General features: G+C 43.5%; 1 protein-coding gene and 1 pseudogene across 1 annotated transcript in view; one reads left to right on the forward strand and one right to left on the reverse strand.

The window, feature by feature from the left end:
• Positions 1 to 11,979: 11,979 nt before the first annotated feature.
• Positions 11,980 to 12,531, forward strand: LOC128560286 (transcription initiation factor TFIID subunit 13-like; annotated as a pseudogene).
• A 2,483-nt stretch (positions 12,532 to 15,014) lies between these two features.
• Positions 15,015 to 22,082, reverse strand: part of ZC3HC1 (zinc finger C3HC-type containing 1) — a 43,021-nt gene continuing 35,953 nt past the window's right edge. The window contains 1 exon segment of the mRNA XM_053553859.1: positions 15,015 to 15,551. Within this exon segment, the coding sequence (XP_053409834.1) occupies positions 15,483 to 15,551 (69 nt within the window). The 3' untranslated portion in view covers positions 15,015 to 15,482.

A 22,082-nucleotide genomic window follows, 5' to 3' on the forward strand; every position in this document is an offset into this window, starting at 1 on the left:
ACAGCAACCTCAAACTGTTAGGCTTAAGCAATTCTCTTGCCTCAGCCTCCCAAGCAGCCGGGACTACAGGAGCCCACCAAAATGCCTGGCTATTTTTTTGGTGTTGTTGCAGTTGTCATTGTTGTTTAGCTGGCCCAGGCTGGGTTTGAACCTGCCAGCCTCCGTGTATGTGGCTGGCACCATAACCACTGTGCTATGGGCGCCAAGCCATAATTTTTATTATTTTTTTTGAGACAGTCTCACTTTGTTGCCCCTGGTAGAGTGCCAGGGCATCACAGTTCACAGCAACCTCAAACTCTTGGGCTTAAGAGATCTCTAGCCTCAGCCTCCCAAGTAGCTGGGACTACAGGCACCCGCCACAACGCCCGGCTTTTTTTTAGAGACGGTGTCTCACTCTTGCTTAGGCTGGTCTTGAACTCATGAGCTCAGGCAATCCATCCACCTCGGCCTCCCAGAGTGCTGGGCTTACAGGTGTGAGCCACCACACCTGGCCCATGGATGTGATTTTCCAAAGGCTGAGGCTCAGCTCTCATTCTACTCATTTCAGAAAGGGCCTTCAGCCTGGCTGTTGTCAGGCCCCACCAGGTCCTTCATTCAATTTGTAGCTACACCTATGGAGCCAAACTGCCTTGACCCACTTTCTGAGGAGTGAACATGCAGGAAGTCCTGGCACGAGCCAGGTTTGGCCTGCAGAAAGCGTTCCAGACTCCTGGCAGCCTCCTGGTCCAGCTCTAGGCCCAGGTGGCTGCAGGCTCCAGGATGGATGACTCAGGTACCCTGTGCTGGACAAACAAGCCAGGATTCCCAACCCAGCAGGTCATGCCTGTAATTAGCCTTTCTGTCATCGCTATATCATTACCTCCTGAGGGTGGCCTGGCCCAAGGAGACTGATAGGAATGTGGTTATCATGGTTTGTGTCTTGTTGCTCAAGGTGCTTCCTGATGCTTCTAAAGCTGGGTTTGGAGCTGAACTACCAGCACCTGTGCTGTCTGATGACGGCAGGGAGGCTGCTGGGCTGAAGGAGCCCTACTGAGAGCAAAGACAATCGGGGCTACCAAAGACCAGACTAAGCTGGAGACTACTGGGCTTCAACCAAGAAGGTGGCTGATTTTTCAGTGTGCAGCTAAGGATCGCCACATCTGCATCACTAAAATAGTAAAGAACAAACAGCTAATATTTTCTTTGCATGTACCACATGCCAGCACTGTTCTAAGCACTTCGTGTATCTTACTGAATTCTCAAAATATCCCTGTGACATTGCTACTAGTATTATCCTCATTTTACAGATGAAAAAACTCTAGGCTCTGCCAGCACAGTGGCTCACAGCTGTAATCCTGGCACTCTCGGAGGCTGAGGCAGGTAGATTGCTTGAACTCAGAAGCCCGAGACTACCCTGCGTAAAAGCGAGACCCAACTCTGCTAAAAATAGAAAAAAATTAGCTGGGAGTTGTGGCAGGTGCCTGTAGTTCCAACTATTCAGGAGGCTGAGGCAAGAGGATTGCTCAAGCCCAACAGTTTGGAGTTGCTGTCAGCTATGATGATACCACGGCACGGCACTCTACTCAGGGCGGCAGAGTGAGACTCTGTCTCAAAACAAACAAACAAAAACCCCCTAGGCTCTGATTAGTTGGCTCAGAAGCACACAGCTGGTGACCAGTGAATGCCAGGCCTGACCTACAGCTGGTGCTCTTAACCCTTAGGGACACACTGCCTTTCTTCTGCTTTGTTATCATGACTGTAGTGCAGTTAGGGGACTGAGTGTGAAACCTCAGGATTCCAGGCCTGGATGCCACAACTCACTCTATGATCTTGGCTGTCACTATTCACTCTGCCTTTTAGACTCTTTCTGTGGACTTTGAGGGGTTAGGCCAAGTAGTCTTTGCAATTCTGAGTTTTCAGTTCTCTGGCTCTGGCCCACATGCAAACAGCACTAAGGAAAGTCCCCCTTTCCCACCTCCACTGGACAGCCCCGTTGGAAGTGTTTACTCCTGGTTATCAAGGGCAGCTTCAGGGCATTTGAGAAGAGCAGTGATAAACTCATGACCTGGTACCACTGACTAATGGAGCAAAGCTGCTTCCCCACTCCACACCTCAGTTTCCCCACTCGATCTAATGGAGATAATGACCTTTGTGTGCTCAGTGCTATGATGAGTCAGGGTTAATTAGTCACAGAATTTGGAATCCTCACAAGAAAAGATCATCTACTGGTTCTGGGCTGCACTGTGGCCATGATGACACATCATTTGTGCCCCTCATTAGTGGCTTGCCTAACTTTGTGGATTGGCCTGGGGGTGGCCCAGCCCCAAGTGCCGTTGAGGCCGGATACAAGGATGACACCTTGGGAGGGCTGCCTCCGTGCTTTTCTCATGCGCTGATACGGCTGCCAGTGGCTTATGTTCCCTGGGATTCTTTTTCTGCTGATTTCCTGTTCAGCTTGGTCCTTATCCTTGCTACTAGGATAGTAGCAAGGATCTCTTTGAAGATCCAGAAAAGAAATCCATCTCTTTTCTGGATGCAGAAATTTAGACCTCTAGGCACTAGAGGTCTTAACCTTGACCTTAAATTTAGGGAGTTCTTTTTTTTTTCTTTAGTTCTTCAATTAACTATCCATTCTCTCCACTCTCTCTCCTATCTCAGGGCTTTCAGTTTTTCTTTCTAGACAAGCCTGTGTTAGTAACCAGGCAGCTTCAGCCTCAAGGAGCTTAAGTGGGGTTAGGAGAGAAGACCTGTACAAAATAAAGACAAAGAATGATGAACGTCTCTCTGCCAGTCCAACTAGAGAAGGCAGTTGGAGATAGAACACTATGGGCATCTAGTGGCTCTCCTGGGTACTGCTAGCATTCCTGCTTAGCACCAAGTCCATACACCTGAACTTCAATCTGAAGTTGGCTACAGTGATTTATTTATCCTAGCTCTTGGAAACTTAGCAGATGGCATGATCTTTAAGAAAGGGAGATTTTCTAGTCACTTAATATCCAATAAGTCACTTTTTGGGGAAGACAGGGTCTCACTCTGTTGCCCTGGGTAAAGTGCAGGAGCATGTTATAGCTCACCGCAACCTCACACTCCTGAGCTCAAGTGATCCTCCTGCTTCAGTCTCCTGAGTAGCTGAGACTCTAAACATGTGTCACTGTGCTCAGTTAATTTTTCTATTTATCTGTAGTGATGGGACCTGGCTCTAGCTCAGCCTGGTCTTGAACTCTTTTTCTTTTTTTTTTTGTAGAGACAGAGTCTCACTTTATGGCCCTCAGTAGAGTGCCATGGCATCACACAGCTCACAGCAACCTCCAACTCCCAGGCTTAAGCGATTCTCTTGCCTCAGCCTCCCGAGTAGCTGGGACTACAGGCGCCCACCACAACGCCCGGCTATTTTCTGGTCTTGAACTCTTGACCTTCAGTAATCTTCCTGCCTCAGTCTCCCAAAGTGGTAGGATTATAAGTCTGAGCCACCTTGCCTGGCCAAGTCACATGGATCACTGTAATCTTGGGTGCCTAGGCTCTGACAATCCTCCCACCCAAGACTTCTGGGCACTACAGGCATGTGCCGCCATGCCCAGCTAATTTTTAACTTTTTTTTTTTTTTTTTTGTAGAGACAGAGTCTCACTGTACCGCCCTCGGGTAGAGTGCCGTGGCGTCACACGGCTCACAGCAACCTCTAACTCTTGGGCTTACGCGATTCTCCTGCCTCAGCCTCTGGAGCAGCTGGGACTACAGGTGCGCACCACAACGCCCGGCTATTTTTCTATTGCAGTTTGGCCGGGGCTGGGTCCGTACCCGCCACCCTCGGCATATGGGGCCGGCACCCTACTCACTGAGCCACAGGCGCCGCCCCAATTTTTAACTTTTTTTGTAGCGATGAGTTTCCTGGGTTGGTCTTTAACTGTTGATCTCAAGCAATCTTCCCAGTTTGGCCTCCTAAAGTGCTGGGATTGCAGATGTGAACCACTTCACCCAGCCTGCACATTTCTCTTGACATCTAATTTCTATGGTCCTACAGAAGAAAGGTCTTACTTGTGGATTCACAACCATTTTCTTCCTATGTTAGTGAAGGAGCAACTTAAACTCATGAAAAACCAAGGCAATGATACAGCTAGAGGGTCTCAAAGCAAAGATCTAATTAGACACATAAACAGAAGGAAAAGGGATGATGAATGATGCTGCCAAACCTAGAGCCGAAAGGATTAACGGACGGAATTTACATGGTGGTCTGTCTTATTCTATATGTATAAAAAGTTGGTGGCAATAGATATGATAGAGGTGGCCATTTCTTTCCTTTTTTTTTTTTTAAGAGACAGAGTCTCACTTGTCACCCTTGATAGAGTGCCATGGCGTCACAGCTCACAGCAACCTCCAGCTCTTGGGCTTAGGCGATTCTCTTGCCTCAGTCTCCCAAGTAGCTGATCTCACTATAGGCAGCCGCCACAACACCCGGCTATTTTTCGGTTGCGGTTGTCATTGTTGCTTAGCAAGCCCGGGCCAGGTTTGAACCCGCCATCCTAGGTGTATATGGCCAGCGCCCTATTGACTGAGCTACAGGTGCCGCCTATTTCCTTTTTTTATTGTTGAAAAACACGTAACAAAATTTGCCATCTTGGCCATTTTTAAGAGTACAATTAGTAGTGTTAACTATATGTATATTTTTGTGCAATGGAGCTCTAAAATTTTCATCTTACAAAACTGAAACTCTTTACCCATGGAACAGTTACCTACATTTCTCCCTACCCCATAGCCCCAGTATCCACACTCTACTTTCTGTTGCTGAGTTTACTTTAGGTACCTCATGTAAATGGAATCACACAGTATTTGTCTTTTTTGTGACTGGTTTATTTCACTTAGCAGAATGTTCTCAAGGTTTATTCATGTTCTAGGGCATAGAACATGTCTTTATTTATTTATTTACTTACTTATTATTTTTTTTTGTGTGTGAGCCACCATGCCCAGCTGTTTTCCTTCTTTTTATTGTGTTTTTGAATGTTTTGTTTTGTTTTGAGACAGAGTCTCACTTTGTTGCCCTTAGTAGTGTGCTGTGGCGTCATAGCTCACAGCAACCTCAAACTCTTGGGTTTAAGTGATTCTCTTGCCTCAGCCTCCCAAGTAGCTGGGACTACAGGCGCCCACCACAACGCCCAACTATTTTTAGAGATGAGGTCTTGCTCTGGCTCAGGCTGGTCTCGAACCTGTGAGCTCAGGCAATCCACTTGCCTCAGCCTCCCAGAGCACTAGGATTATAGGCACGAGCCAGATTTCCTTCTTTAAAAAGGCTGCATAACATTCCATTGTATATGTATATGCCACATTCTCTCTCTTTTTATTTATTTATTTATTTATTTTCTCTCTCTTTTTTTTTTTTTTTTTTGGAGACAGAGTCTTATTATGTCGCTCTCAGTGGAGTGCTCTGGCATCACGGCTCACAGCAACCTCAAATTCTTGGGCTTAAGTGATTCTCTTGCCTCAGCCTCCCAAGTAGGTGGAACTACAGGCACCTGCCACAACGCCCAGCTATTTTTCGGTTGTAATTGTCATTGTTGTGATAATGGGCATTTGGCAGACCAGGGCTGGGTTCGAATCTGCCACCTCCAGTGTATGTGGCTGGCACCATAGTAGTTGAGCTACAGGTACTGAGCCTATTAAACAAGTTTCAAGGTAATACTTCCTTATTTATTTTGAGACAGAGTCTGACTTTGTCCCCCTGTTGGAGTGCTGTGTCATCATGGCTCACAGCAACCTCAAACTCCTGGGCACAAGTGATCCTTTTGCCTCAGCTTCCCAAGTAGCTGGGACTACAGGTGCCTGCCACAGTGCCCAGCTATTTTTTTTTTTGAGACAGGGTCTTGCTTTGTCGCCCTGTTGGAGTGCGGTGGCACCACAGCTCACAGCAACCTCAAACTCCTGGGCTTAAGTGATTCTCTTGCCTCAGCCTCCCTAGTAGCTGTGGACTACAGGCACCTCCCACAGTGCCCAGCTATTTTGTTTGTTAGTTTGTTTAGCAGGCTCGGGCATAGTTCAAACCCACCAGCCCCAGTGCATGTGGCCGGCGCCCTAACCACTGAGCTATGGGTGCCAAGCCAGGCTAATTTATTTTTTTTGAGAGATGGGGTCTCACTCTTGCTTGCGGTGGTCTCAAATTCCTGAGCTCAGACAATCCACCTGCCTTTGCCTCCCAGAATGTTAGGAATGTTAGGATTACAGGCCCAGCGCTTTTTTATCACTGTCTTAACATTGTCATTTACTGCTATTACTTTTCCATTGTTTCACACCTACCTATATCATAGACATACAAAAGAAACAGGAAAAACAATAAAATATAAAATCTTAGATATTAGAAGAGGGAGCAGAAAGTTAACAGAAATCTTTGCTGCAGACTAGTGGTTTATAGAATTATAAAGATTAAGAGACAATTTTATTTATTTATTTATTTTTTAGAGACAGAGTCTCATTTTGTCGCCCTCGGTAGAGTGCTGTGGCATCACAGCTCACGGCAACCTCTAGCTCTTGGGCTTAGGCAATTCTCTTGCCTCAGCCTCCCAAGTAGCTGGGACTATAGGCGCCCGCCACAACACCCAGCTATTTTTTTTTGCAGTTTGGCCAGGGCTGGGTTCAAACCTGCCACCCTTGGTATATGGGGCCAGCACCCTACTTAGTGAGCCACAGGCGCTGCCATAAGTGACAATTTTTTAAAAGGCCTTGCACAAACAGTAGTGTAACAATAAAGAAAAATCCAGAGAAAACTATTACTATTACTATAGTTAAAACTATTTAAATTGCACATGAACTTCATGGCCACCCCATATGTCCTCATTTTGGGAGTTTTTTATTTTGCAGTTTTTTGGCCGGGGCTGGGTTTGAACACACCACCTCTGGCATATGGGCCGGTACCCTACTCCTTTGAGCTACAGGCGCCGCCCACCATATGTCCCCATTTTAATAAACTTTTTTTTCAGATTTTTACTAGTCATGTTTAAATTGTTTTCATGTTTGTTTTCCATGGTTAAACTATAAAAAAAACACAAACAACTTCCCATACTGCTATATAATCATTTTAATGGTTTGAATTATATTCTACCAATTTATACTCTGTGTACTTAATGAACTATTGTTTAAGTTGCTTTCAACTTATTAAACATCATCATTTGTATATTTTTCCCACTTCTGAATGATATCCTTGATTTGGAGGCGGATAGTAGGGTGTTAGGAGCACTGCCTTTGGAGGTAGACTGGACTGAATTTGTTTTTATTTTTTGAGACAGATTCTCACTAGTTGCCCTCCGTAGAGTGCAATGGCATCACAGCTCACAGCAACCTCAACTCTTGGGCTTAAGTGATTTTCTTGCCTCAGCCTCCCAAGTAGCTGGAACTATAGGCACCCGCCACAACACCTGGCTATTTTTTGGTTGTAGATGTCATTGTTGTTTGGCAGGCTCAGGCTGGGCTTGAACCCGCCAGCTCTAATGTATGTGGCGGGCACCCTAGCTGCTGAGCTACAGGTGCTGAGCCACCAGACTGAATTTGAATCATGGCCCTCACTTACTGGCTATGTGACACTGGGCAAAGTAATTTGCTTATGCTTTAGCTTCCTCATTTGTTAATAAAGGAATAATAGGCTCGGTGCCTGTAGCTCAGCAGCTTTGTTAAGCCTGGTATCAATGTGCACATCTGGAGTTACCATCTTTTTATGGCAAATTTCTGGATCTTGAAGCCCACTCCGTGGATGCGCTTGTGAATATTGATGGTGTATTTTCAAGTCACCACCTCGTTGATGGCAGACTGGCCCATCTTCTTGCCATCCTTTTTTGCGGGAGCCATTCTGCCAGGCCCAAGTTGGAAAGCTGTTTTGCCTATTTTTAAAAAATACAGGTCTATAGTGCTGCCTGGAATTCGGGTTTGGAGGGCACCTGATCCACTCTCCTGCTTCCCAGCCCAGATCTAGTGCTTTCTTATCTTCGCGCTCCAGGAATAGACCCAGGCTTCTCCTTTCCCTCTCACTCTCGCTGCACAGTGTGACAGCAAGGGGCAGAAATTCTGAAGCCAGACTATTTGGGGGAGTCACAGCACAGCTCTGTGCTGTAGTTTCTTCATTGCTAAAAAGGTGACCATAGTACTAACCTTATAACGCTGTCGTGAGGATCATGGGAGACACTCCAGGGTGCCATTTGTAGCCAGGGGCATCTGCACATTGCACCTCCCAGCCAGGGGAGGGGGGCCCTTGTGGTCAGAGCTCCATGAATAAGGGGGAGGGGAGATGATAATTATTCCTATCTCATAGGATTAGAATGAGGCTTAAATTAGATAAAATATGTAAAGTGCTTACACCAGAACTTGGCAAACAGTCCGTCATGCAATGCTAACTATTTGTAGTAGTAAAATCAATTTTTAGGGGTTCTCCTGCTCAAGACTATTTCCCCTGTCTTCCCTCTCATGTCTCACCAAGAGGCAGACCCCAGCAGCAGTGTTTGCTTTGCTAACATTTCCAAATGGCTGGAAACCCATACTACCACCTACACATTCTTGTGTGTGTGTGTGTGTCTTTCTCATTCAAGTTAGGGTGGGCAGGACTCACTGCGAAATAGACAGGCTAAAAAGGATTTTCTTCTCTCTGTGATCTTGGTTGCCTCATGATAATAGTGAAGGCCTTGCAGGTGAACTGGGAGTCTCTTCCAGGCCCCACATTTTATGTTACTACTTCTATCACCTTGAGGGGTCTTTTTTTTTTTTACAGAGTCTCACTTTATGGCCCTCGGTAGAGTGCTGTGGCATCACAGCTCACAGCAACCTCCAACTCCTGGACTTAAGCGATTCTCCTGCCTCAGCTTCCTGAGTAGCTGGGACCACAGGCGCCCACCACAACGCCCAGCCATTTTTTTGTTGCAGTTCACCGGGGCCAGGCTTGAACCTGCCACCCTTGGTATATGGGGCCAGCGCCCCACTCACTGAGCCACAGGCACCACCCCATCTTGAGGGGTCTTACTGACCTGCTATCGGAAACAATCAGTCGATTTTCCTCCATATCTTCCAACTGGGATATCAATAGGTAGCTGATAGAATTGAGTATGGAAAGCTGAAAAGTATATTATTAAAATGATCTGAATCTCTAGATAATTTCTGGATAAGCAATGAAATCTCCATGACCACCTGTCTTACCCAGAGGTCTTTGTATGTTTCTCTTTTCCTCTCCTCCTAAATTGGCTTTGGCTATACAACAGTCAATTCAACCCAGAGAGGCACTGTGAAAAAAAAAAACAATAACCACCACAACTATAGCCAAAGAGCAATGAAGAGAAAAGAGCTCAGGATAAAGATGGAATGAATAGTCTCTAATTAAAGGGCTCAAATGCAGCATTCACTTCTGAGGGCACAGGTCAATTGACCCAGATAGCAGCTATAGAAAGCCAAAGAAACCCCAGACTAAGAATAAAACTAAAAATAGAAAGGAAAACTGAGGAGGAAGTATTTGCACTTTTGTCATTGGTCAAGCTGTGCCTGCAGCTGTTTTTGTTGCTAAAATGGAATAGGATGGAAGAGATTCAAAAGCTGGCTGTGAGGCAGCCACAACTGGTCTGAGTGTATGAGGAAATAAGGAAAGCCCCCAGAGAGAATGTTCCACATGCTAAGTCTATTCAAGTTGACTCAAATCTCATACGAATCAGGAAAAAGACTCATTTCTGGTTACTAGTGTCTCAGGAATGGTTGCAAGATACTCCTTTCTACTGTAGATCTCAACCCTGAGCTCCAGAAAGGAAAATTATAGATTCACAATGCTTGAAAGATATTCCCAGGTGTATTATAACGAAAAGAAAAGAGAGCTGGGAAAGATGGATTTAAATGCAGCTCTGTACCATTCTAGTTATATGGAAGAGCTAGTTATTTATTGTCTTTGGGCTTTGGTCTTCTTGATAAAAACAAAATCTACTTGGATGGGAAATGCAGCTTTTGTTAAAACAAAACATGGAGTCCCGGAAGACTTTTTGAAGAAAAATAGCAAAAATTGAAACTGGGAGGACTGGTGTAAATAATCTGGAATACCAGGGGATCTCCAAGATATCACCACCTGTCCTGATCACTGGGACCAAGGGCTTCAACAAAAAGTGCTAACCTGAGAGGTAGATAGGAAGGTGCTGAAGTTTTACATACCAACAGGAGACAAATTAACACAGGTTATGTAGCATACCTATAAACTATCTAATGTGGCTAATACAGGTGGAAAAGTTTCCTAGAATCCTGACTTACAATGCTACCTTTGTTGGGCCAGGCGAAGTGGCTCACACCTGTAATCCTTGCACTTTGGGAGGCCAAGGCAGGTGGATTGCTTGAGCTGTTGAGTTTGAGACCAGCCTGAGTCAGAGTGAGACCCCATCTCTAAAAATAGCCAGGGATTGTTGCGGGCCCCTATAGTCCCAGCTACTTGGGAGGCTAAGCCAAGAGAATCACTTGAGCCCAGGAGTTTGAGGTTGCTGTGAGCTATGACTACCGAGGATGAGGGCAGTGACTGTGGCTCAAAGGGGTAGGGCGCCGGGCCCATATGCCGGAGGTGGCGGGTTCAAACCCAGCCCCGGCCAAAAACTGCAAAAAAAAAAAAAAAAAAAAGAAAATGACTACCGAGAGTGACAAAGCAAGATTCTGTCTCAAAAAATATATATAAATAAAGTTACCTTTATGCATAGTAAAGTAGCAAAAATAAAATTTTAGGCAATTATTCTCTTTAAAGAGATCTAATGAAAGGAAAAAAAAAGAATCAAATAAAAAAGAATGGATTCCAAGAAATGCCAAACTAAAAATTTATAGGAACAACTCAAAAGATGAATAATAAATAAGAGGCTGGGGTTGAAGGAATGTCCTGGTGTGTGAAAGGGTGTTAAAGGAAACTCATGCAGGCTCAGCGCCATAGCTCAGTGAGTAGGGCGCCTCACATACACGGAGGCTGGCAGGTTCGAGCCCAGCCTGCTAAACAACAACTGCAACCAAAAAATAGCCGGGCATTGTGCTGGGCGCCTGTAGTCCCAGCTACTCGGGAGGCTGAGGCAAGAGAATCACTTAAGCCTAAGAGTTAGAGCTTGCTGTGAGCTGTGACGCTAGGGCACTCCACCAAGGGTGACATAGTGAGACTCTGTCTCCAAAAAAAAAAGGAAACTCATGTACTCAATGTCTATTCCTAGCTGGGCTCTGGGGCTCACACCTGTCATCCTAACACTCTGGGAGGGTGAGCTGGAGGACCCCTTGAGTTCAGGAGTTCCAGACAAACCTGAGCAAGAGCAAGGCGTTGTCTCTATTAAAAACAAAAAAATTAAAAACAAACAAAAAAAAAAAAACAAAAAAATTAACCAGGCCTTGTGGCACACGCTTGTTGCCTCTGCTACTCAGGAGCCAGAGGCAGGAAGATGGTTGAAGCCCTGAAGTTTGATTTACTTTTTTTTGTTGTTGTTGTTGTTGCAGTTTCTGGCCAGGCCAGGGCTGGGTTTGAACCCACCACCTCTGGCATATGGGGCTGGTGTCCTACTCCTTTGAGCCACAGGCGCCACCTGAAGTTTGAGGTTGTAATGAGCTATGACACCTCAGTGATCTAGCCCAGGCAACAGAGCAAGATCTTGTCTCACAAAAAAACCCTAAAAACGGGCGGCACCTGTGGCTCAGTGAGCAGGGCGCCGGCCCCATATACCGGAGGGTGGCGGGTTCAAACCCAGCCCCGGCCAAACTGCAACAAAAAAATAGCCGGGCATTGTGGCAGGCGCCTGTAGTCCCAGCTACTCGGGAGGCTGAGGCAAGAGAATCGCCTAAGCCCAGGAGTTGGAGGTTGCTGTGAGCTGTGTGATGCCACAGCACTCTACCGAGGGCAATAAAGTGAAACTCTGTCTCTACAAAAAAAAAAAAACCCTAAAAACATATTTGAACAATTACAAATTTTGAATAGATAGGGTATTAAATGATATTCAGGGATTATTAATTTTTTGGGGGGATTATTTTTATTAGCTATATGTAGGAAAAAGTTTTGTTCTTTAGAGATATAAAATATTAAATGGGTGGGCTGGTGGGATGGTGGATGAGGAGGAAGACCCTGCTTTTGAGGAAGAAAATGAAGAAATTGGAGGAGGTGCAGAAGGTGGACAGGGTAAAAGTAAGAGACTTTTTTTCTAAAGAATTGAGATGTATGATGTATGGTTTTGGAGATGACCAGAATCCTTATACTGAGTCAGTAGATATTCTTTAGGAATGCTCATTTTGTTTCTTTTTATTTTTGGCCGGGGCTGGGTTTGAACCCGAAACCTTTGGCATATGGGACCGGCGCTCTATCCCTTAGAGCCACAGGCGCTGCCCCAGAGTCAGTAGATATTCTTGAAGACCTTTTCATAGAATTCATTACTGAAATGACTCACAAGGCAATGTCAATTGGACGACAAGGTCGAGTACAAGTTGAAGATACCGTCTTCTTGATTCGAAAGGACTCCCGGAAGTTTGCTAGGGTTAAAGAATTGCTTACTATGAATGAAGAACTGAAACAGGCTAGAAAAGCATTTGATGAAGCAAACTATGGATCATGACATCTTTTGTAGTTTCTGAAACTCCATTATATTCTAGTGAAACCATATGTAATAATTGTTACATTTTCTGCAGTAAGGTCCTGATATCTACCTATGTAAATGAAAGATAGAGAAACAGAGTTTTTTTGCCTTTATTTTCATGCCTTTTGTTTTATAGTAATATTGGATTAATTAATTTATATGACCATATTTGAATTACTTGCTGAGTTTTAATGACCACACATAGTATCTTTCCAACCAGGCAGTTCTTTCTATTAACAAAGGTTGAAATATTAATAGTTGTGTTAGATGTATTTGTGCCATTGTAAGCTATACTGTAGCTGTTTAATATGTGAAATCTAAATGGCATCTTTGACTATGACAGGTGAAATGTGCTTTATGTATCTGAAGTTTTTATATAAAAGTAGTCTGAGATTATTGTAGTGAACTTTTTTATCTTTTATTCGTATTTATATCTTTATTTTTATTTTTATTTTTATTTTTTTGAGACAGAGCTTCACTTTGTCGCCCTGGCATCATAGCTCACAGAACCTTAGACTCCAGGGTTCAAGTGATTTTCTTGTCTCAGCCTCCACAGTAGCTGGGACTACAGGCGCCTGGTCTTGCTCTGGCTCAGGCTGGTCTCGAACCTGTGAGTTCTGTGGGATTACAGGCGTGAACCACTGCACCTGGCCTATCTTTAAAGAGATGATATAGAAAAATACTGGGTTTTTGTTAAAGATGTTTATCTGTTTTAAAAGCTAATTTCCTTTAATATTCTTTTCTTCAGATAACAAGATTTTCTTTTTTTGGAGAAACAAATATACCATTTGTTAAGTTTGGGAGAACTCATTTTCCCAGATCAAACTTCTAAAAATAAATGTTTTCGGTAGTAAGAATGGAGCTTAAAAATTGAAGAGCATCGATGGTAAGATAAGCAGTTAGGGTAGCTTTTTATTCACATATTTGTAAGTACTTGTTCATTGTGGAAACATATACTTGATGAAAACCTTGTATGTCTATGGAAACCGCCTTTTTTTCCTTGCACAAAGTTTATTTTTACGCCTATATCATGTTGCATTCAATATAAATCAAATGAAACAAAACGTAGGTTAATTGGCTCAGAAAATGGCAATGAAAAGAAAAACACTGGCTAAAATTTTACCAATAGAGAATTACCATTTAGAGGATGGATTTGAGTTACAGTACCATGGAAAGTGCTTTTGTAGTTCAGGATATATGGGTTTTGTGTGTATGTACCTTATCAAGTTATCACTACATTTAGCTTAAAGTAACGATTACAGGGCGGCACCTGTGGCTCAGTCGGTAAGGCGCCGACCCCATATACCGAGGGTGGTAGGTTCAAACCCAGCCCCAGCCGCCGAACTGCAACAACAACAACAACAACAAAAAATAGCCGGGTGTTGTGGCGGGCGCCTGTAGTCCCAGCTACTCGGGAGGCTGAGGCAAGGGAATCGCTTAAGCCCAGGAGTTGGAGGTTGCTGTGAGCTGTATGATGCCATGGCACTCTACCAAGGGCGATAAAGTGAAACTCTCTCTAAAAAAAAAAAAAAAAAAAAAAAGTAACGATTACAATTGCATTTAAATTACTGAGTGTTAATTCTTTGCGAAACTGAACTTTTTGTGTGCCACTTATAAATGTTACCTATAAATCAGTATTTGGGAAATTTTTACTTTCTTTTTTTTTTTTTTTTTGCAGTTTCTGGCTGGGGCTGGGTTTGAACCCACCACCTCCAGCATATGGGGCCAGCGCCCTACCCCTTTGAGCCACAGGTGCTGCCCAATTTTTACTTTCTTAACCTATTAATACAAGGAATAAAGTATGAAATATTAAACAGGAAAAAATATATTAAATGGGTGAAATATTATGATGTATGTTACTTTTTTTCTCTTTTTTGAGACAGAGTCTCACTTTGTTGCCCTTGGTAGAGTGCTGTGGCGTCATAGCTCTCAACAACCTCCACACTCTTGGGCTCAAGCGATTCTCTTGTCTCAGCGTCTCAAGTCGCTGGGACTACAAGCACCCACCACAACACCTGGCATTTTTTTGAGCTATAGGGTTTCGCTCTTGTTGAGGCTGGTCTCTAACTTGTGAGCTCAAGCGATCCACCTGCCTCAGCCTCCCAGAGTGCTAGGATTACAGGTGTTAGCCACTTCGCGCGGCATGTCTGTTATCTTCTTTAAAAAAAAAAAAATATATATATATATATATTTTTTTTTTTTTGAGACAGAGTTTTACTATGTCACCCTTGGTAGAATGTCTTGGCATCACAGCTCATAACAACCTCAAACTCTTGGGTGTAAGCAATTCTCTTGCCTCAGCACCCCAAGTAGCTTGCACTACAGGTGCCTGCCACAACACCCAGCTATTTTTTTGTTGTTGTAGTTGTCATTGTTGTTTGGCAGGCCTGGGCTGGCAGCCCAGTGTACGTGGCTGGTGCCCTAGCCACTGAGCTATAAGCGCTAAACCTGCTTTTGGTTAAGAAAGATTAGACCTCTTTGACTGAAATCACAAATAAACACTGAATGTTCCACTCAAGTTTTCTTCAGCCCACGGGCAAGGGAAAAAACAGTTCTCCAACAATAAGAATTTTAACAAATACTTTATTAACACACACTGGCATATTCCTGGAATAGAAGTATCCTCAGAACACTGCCGTAGACTGAAGATGCTGAAATGGGTGTTCAGGTCCTTGGTCCCCCAACTAGTCACACAGCCCTGTACTCCTCCACAGAGCTAGGCTTGCTGTCCTTTGCCCTGCCCCCTTCCTGCATGGAAATGGGGCTCCTGTCAGTCAGATGCATAGGGTTGGCTCTCAACAGCAGGGGCTCCTTAGGATCAAATCAGAACTGAGAAAAATTTTGTATCAGTTGACCAAAATGGATTTAGACTTTATTTTTCAAAAAGTCATTTCCATTCATATTCTCTCCAGGAAGGGGCTGGAATGTTTTCAGGATGAGCATAAAGATTCCCATTGCCGAAATATTCGGAATACTTTTCTTGATTTCTCAGAGAGACTCTGAAAGTATAAAAGCTTATTATTAGAGATTAATTCTTTTTCTTTTTCTGTTCTTCTTCTTCTTTCTTTTTTTTTTGAGATAGAACCTCACTTTGTCACCCTCAGTAGAGTGCCAAGGCATCATAGCTCACAGCAACCTCAAACTCTTGGGCTCAAGTGATCCTCTTGCCTCAGACTCCTGAGTAGCTGGGATTATAGGTGCCTGACACAATGCTTGGCTGTTTTTAAAGATGGAGTCTACTTTTGCTCAGCCTCATATTGAACACTCACCTCAGCCCTCCAGAGTGCTAGGATTATAAGTGTGAGCCACCAAGCCCTGACTATGATTAAATTCTTTTAGAGAGACAAAGGATAGATAATGGCCTTATGGCTTGGTCTATAAATTTCTCCCACAATGATCAAAATATCTCTAGGACTGAGTAAATACCATTTTATAATTGTACTATACATAATATGTATATAAAGTCAGATTGCAGGTGAAAAAGCCAGGCTTTTGCTGTGTCCAATTGCAGCTAACACACTCTGAGATTCTAAAGCATGGCTCATATATTCCCTCCAAGTGTCTGTATCTGTCCTAATCTTTGTATGACACTTCTGACCCAACATTAGTGCAACACACATTTTGTATTGGTTTTTCATCCATGAGGCTGAATTGGCCCTAGTTCATTATTTCCTATGAACAAGTAATCACATTTATGTGATACCTTGCTAGCTGGAGTGAACAGTATAATCCATTGCCAAGGAATAAAACACTGTTGGAGACCCTACGAGTTTAAATTATGACCTAAGTCTTGTCAGCTTTATGTTTTGGCTAGCAAAGCTAATAACAGAATCTCACTGCTACTTGACCATGACTAGGAAGTGCACTGAGATTCCGAGAAAGACAAAGCAATTCATTAGAAAGTGAAAGTTATTATCTGTGAATGAGAACACTTGGTTCTCTCTGTCCCTCCCCCGTTTTTTTTTGTTTTGTTTTTTGAAATGGAGTTCACAGCTTGGCATTCATAGCACAGTAGTTAGAGTACCAGCCACATGCACCAAGGCAGGTGGGTTCAAACCCACCCAGGCCAGTTAAACAACAATGATAACTGCAATAAGAAAATAGCTGGGCATTTTGGTGGGTGCCTGTAGTCCCAACTACATCGGAGGCTGAGGCAAGAGAATCGCAAGATGGTGGCTGAGTAACAGTCGCCCTGCAACAGGGCACAGTGAGTCTGGGGAGATAACACTCCAGGCATCTCTGGCTGGTGGGATCTGCCTATAATCATCCCTTTGAGGATACAGGGAGTTAGCAAGGGACTTCTGGACCCAAAGGGAGGACAAAAACAGTGGAAAACTGGCAAGTGGTTGCGTGTGTCTGATCGACCTAATCCCGCTGGCGGCTGTAAGTACAAGCAGCAGCAAGACTGCAAACCGGAAAGGCCTTACCTGTGAACTGTTTCGGTGTTTTTAGACTTGGTGATCAGTTGAACTGCCTTTGGGGAGAGCTTGAGCAGGAGTGCGGAGAACTTTGGACATTGTCTAGGGCCCCAGACTGACCTGCTGAGCCAGACGGAGCTAATAGTGTTCAGCTGTGGGCCACAGGGAGCCATTGTGAGAGAACTGCCCCGGCAAGCTCCACCCTCACAGCAAGGATCTGAGGGGAGCTAGTAACCTAGTGACTGAGCAGCCTAAAGGTGGGGACTGAGCTGCCTTACAGCCTTAACCCTCAGGGGCAGAGTGAGACTGGTTTTGGCACACTGGAGCCTCAGGCTGTTGCCCTGGGTAGAGTGCCATGGCATCACAGCTCATAGCAACCTCAAACTCCTGGGCTTGGTGCTGCCTGGACCTCCATAAGAGCTGCACCACAACCTGCAACCTGCGCCTGCTGGGCCTCGGCACGCCCTGACCAGGAACTGCAGGAGCCACGCAACCCTTCTTCCTCCCTCCTGAACCCTCCCTACCTCCACACTGGCCCACTCGTCTGGCCAGGGACTCTGGTAGCTCCATGCCCTCCGGAGCCCTCCCTGCCTCTGCGCAGAGCCCTTCTCCTGGCCAGAGACTGCTGGAGCCTTGGGCTCTCTGGGCCAAAGTCACTGGGCGTCAGGCACTACCAGAACCATGCGCACCACCTCCTGCCCTGTTGCTGGATCCGGGTGTGTCACACTCCGGAGCTGCTTCCACAACCAGAACTCCCTGGCTGGGGAAGCCCCAGAGGAACTACACAGGGTCACTCCCTGCAAAGATCCAGCAACAATAGAGTGATCCCGCTGGGGTCTAATCTTAGAGAAACACCTCCCCAACTCCGAGGACAGCCAGAGGCAATGGTGAAAAACAATCATGAGGCGAAATCAACAGAAAAACTCTGGCAATATGAATAGTCAGAGTAGATCAACTCCCCCGAGGATCAATGGGGCAGACACAGAACAAGATCCCATGCACAAACAAATAGCTGAGATGTCAGAAATCGAATTTAGAATCTGGATAGCAAATAAGATCAAATTAGAATTCCAAGCAGTAACCCAAAAGATATCTCAAAAATTCAACAAATTCAAAGACCAAATGACCAGAGTTTGACACATTGAGACAAGAAGTTGCAGCCCTCAAAGATCTTAGAAACACAGTAGAATGCCTCAGTAAAAGAATGGAGCAAGCAGAAGAAAGGATTTCTGGCATTGAGGACAAAGCTTTTGAATGCTCCCAAACTCTCAAAGAGGAAGAGAAATGGAGGGCAAAAACAGATCACTATCTCCGAGAGCTCTGGGATAATTCTAAGAAAACCAATATTAGTCTTATAGGAATCCCTGAAAGCGATGAAGTGGCTTCACAATGCACAGAGTCTCTTCTCCATGAGATTACGAAGGAGAACTTTCCAGACATGCCAAGAGATTCTGAAATTCAGATAGCAGACAGTTTCAGAACTCCAGCATGACTCAATCCAAATAAGACATCCCCCAGACACATCATAATCAACTTCACTAAAGTTAATATGAAGGAGAAAATTCTGAAAGCAGCCAGACGAAAGAAAATCATCACCTACAAGGGCAAAAATATTAGAATAACTGCAGATCTCTCTGCTGAAACCTTTCAAGTTAGAAGAGGATGGTCATCGACTTTTAATCTCCTAAAAGAAAATAACTTTCAACCCAGGATCCTGTACCCAGCTAGACTGAGTTTCATTTATGATGGAAAAATTAAATACTTCAATGACATTCACATGTTGAAGAAATGTGCCATAACTAAACCAGCTTTCCGGGATATTCTCAGACCTATCCTCCATAAAGACCAGCATAATCCTTCACCACAAAAGTAAACCCACCCAGAAAATTTTGATCAAATTCCAACTTCCACAGTTGCAAAAGGATTAAAAATGCCCACTGGATTCTCAAAAGGCTTATCAATATTCTCAATTAATGTGAATGGTTTAAATTTTTCTCTAAAGAGGCACGGGTTGGCTGACTGGATACAAAAACTCAAGCCAGATATCTGCTGCATACAAGAATCTCATCTTACATTAAAAGACAAATATAGACTCAAAGTGAAGAGATGGTCATCTATACTCCAGGCAAATGGAAAACAGAAAAAAGCAGGCGTTGCAATCCTATTGCAGATACAATAGGCTTTCCAACCAAAATAAGGAAGGATGGACACTTTATATTTGTTAAAGGTAATACTCAATATGATGAGATTTCAATTATTAGTATATATGCACCCAACCAGAACCCACCGCAATTTATAAGAGAAACTCTAACAGACATGAGCAACTTGATTTCCTCCACTTTCATAGTAGTTGGAGATTTTAACACCCCTTTAGCAGTGTTGGATAGATCCTCCAAAAAGAAGCTAAGCAAAGAAATTTTAGATTTAAACTTAACCATTCAACATCTGGACTTAACAGACATCTACAGAACATTTCATCCCCAAAAAACTGAATACACATTCTTCTCATCAGCCAATGGAACATACTCCAAAATCGACCACATCCTAGGACACAAATCTAACCTCAGCAAACTTAAAAAAATAGAAATTATTCCTTGCATCTTCTCAGACCATCATGGAATAAAAATTGAACTCAATAACAACAGGAACCTGCATACCCATACAAAAACATGGAAGCTAAACAACCTTATGCTGAAGGACAGATGGGTTATAGACGAGATTAAGAAGGAAATCACCAAATTTTTGGAACTAAACATCAATCAAGACACGAATTACCAGAACCTCTGGGATACTGCAAAGGCAGTCCTAAGAGGGAAATTTATAGCACTGCAAGCCTTCCTCAAGAAAACAGAAAGAGAGGAAGTTAATAACTTAATGGGACATCTCAAGCAACTGGAGAAGGAAGAACACTCCAACCCCAAACCCAGCAGAAGAAAAGAAATAACCAAAATCAGAGCAGAATTAAATGAAATTGAAAACAAAAGAATTATACAACAGATCAATAAATCCAAAAGTTGGTTTTATGAAAAGATCAATAAAATAGATAAACCTTTGGCCAACTTAACCAGGAAAAAACGAATAAAATCTCGAATTTCATCGATCAGAAATGGTAATGATGAAATAACAACAGACCCCTCAGAAATTCAAAAAATCCTTAACGAATACTACAAGAAACTCTACTCTCAGAAATATGAAATCTGAAAGAATAGACCAATACCTGGAAGTATGCCACCTACCAAGACTTAGCCAGAACAAAGTGGAAATGTTGAACAGTCCTATATCAAGTTCTGAAATAGCATCAACTATACAAAATCTCCCTAAAAAGAAAAGCCCAGGACCAGATGGCTTTACGTCAGAATTTTACCAAACCTTTAAAGAAGAACTAGTACCTGTATTACTAAACCTCTTCCAAAATACAGAAAAAGAAGGAATATTACCCAACACATTCTACGAAGCAAACATCACCTTGATCCCCAAACCAGGGAAAGACCCAACAAGAAAAGAAAATTATAGACCAATATCACTAATGAATATTGATGCTAACAACAGAAGGATGCTAACAATCAATAAGATCCTAACAAACAGAATCCAACAACACATCAAAAAAATTATACACCATGACCAAGTGGGATTTATCCCAGGGTCTCAAGGCTGGTTCAATATACATAAATCTATAAATGTAATTCAGCACATAAACAAACTAAAAAATAAGGACCATATGATTCTCTCAATTGATGCAGAAAAAGCTTTTGATAATATCCAGCATCCCTTCATGATCAGAACACTTAAGAAAATTGGTACAGAAGGGACATTTCTTTTTTTTTTTTTTTTTGGTAGAGACGGAGTCTCACTTTATGGCCCTTGGTAGAGTGCCGTGGCCTCACACAGCTCACAGCAACCTCCAACTCCTGGGCTTAAGTGATTCTCTTGCCTCAGCCTCCCGAGTAGCTGGGACTACAGGTGCCCGCCACAATGCCCAGCTAGAAGAAGGGACATTTCTTAAACTAATAGAGACCATCTACAGCAAACCCACAGCTAGTATCGTATTGAATGGAGTTAAATTGAAATCATTTCCACTTAGATCAGGAACCATGCAAGGTTGCCCATTGACTCCATTACTCTTTAACATTGAAATGGAAGTTTTAGCCATAGCAATTAGGGAAGAAAAGGTGATCAAGGGTATCCACATAGGGTCAGAAGAAATCAAACTTTCACTCTTCGCAGATGATATGATCGTATATCTGGAAAACACTAGGGATTCTACTACAAAACTTTTAGAAGTGATCAAGGAATACAGCAATGTCTCAGGCTACAAAATCAACACCCATAAATCTGTAGCCTGTATATATACCAACAATAACCAAGTTGAAAAAACAGTCAAGGACTGTATTCCTTTCACAGTAGTGCCAAAGAAGATGAAATATTTGGGAGTATACCTAACAAAGTACATGAAAGATCTCTACAAAGAGAACTATGAAACTTTAAGAGAAGAAATAGCTGAAGATGTTAACAAATGGAAAAACATACCATGCTCATGGCTGGGAAGAATCAACATTGTTAAAATGTCTATACTACCCAAAGGAATATATAATTTTAATGCAATTCCTATTAAAGCTCCATTGTCATATTTTAAAGATCTTGAAAAAATAATACTTTGTTTTATATGGAATCAGAAAAAACCTCGAATAGCCAAAACATTACTCAGCAATAAAAACACAGCAGGAGGAATCACACTACCAGACTTGAGACTGTACTATAAGTCAATGGTGATCAAAACATCATGGTATGGCACAAAAACAGAGAAGTAGATGTTTAGAACAGAGAAGAGAACCAAGAGATGAATCCAGCTATTTACCGTTATTTGATCTTTGACAAGCCAATTAAAAATGTTCAGTGGGTTGGGCAGCGCCTATGGCTCAGTCAGTAAGGCGCCGGCCCCATATACGGAGGGTGGCAGGTTCAAACCCGGCCCCGGCCAAACTGCAACCAAAAAATAGCCGGGCGTTGTGGCAGGCGCCTGTAGTCCCAGCTACTCGGGAGGCTGAGGCAAGAGAATCGCTTAAGCCCAGGAGTTGGAGGTTGCTGTGAGCTGTGTGAGGCCACGGCACTCTG

Source organism: Nycticebus coucang, chromosome 11, assembly GCF_027406575.1.
Source record: "Nycticebus coucang isolate mNycCou1 chromosome 11, mNycCou1.pri, whole genome shotgun sequence".
NCBI classification, from domain to species: domain Eukaryota; kingdom Metazoa; phylum Chordata; class Mammalia; order Primates; family Lorisidae; genus Nycticebus; species Nycticebus coucang.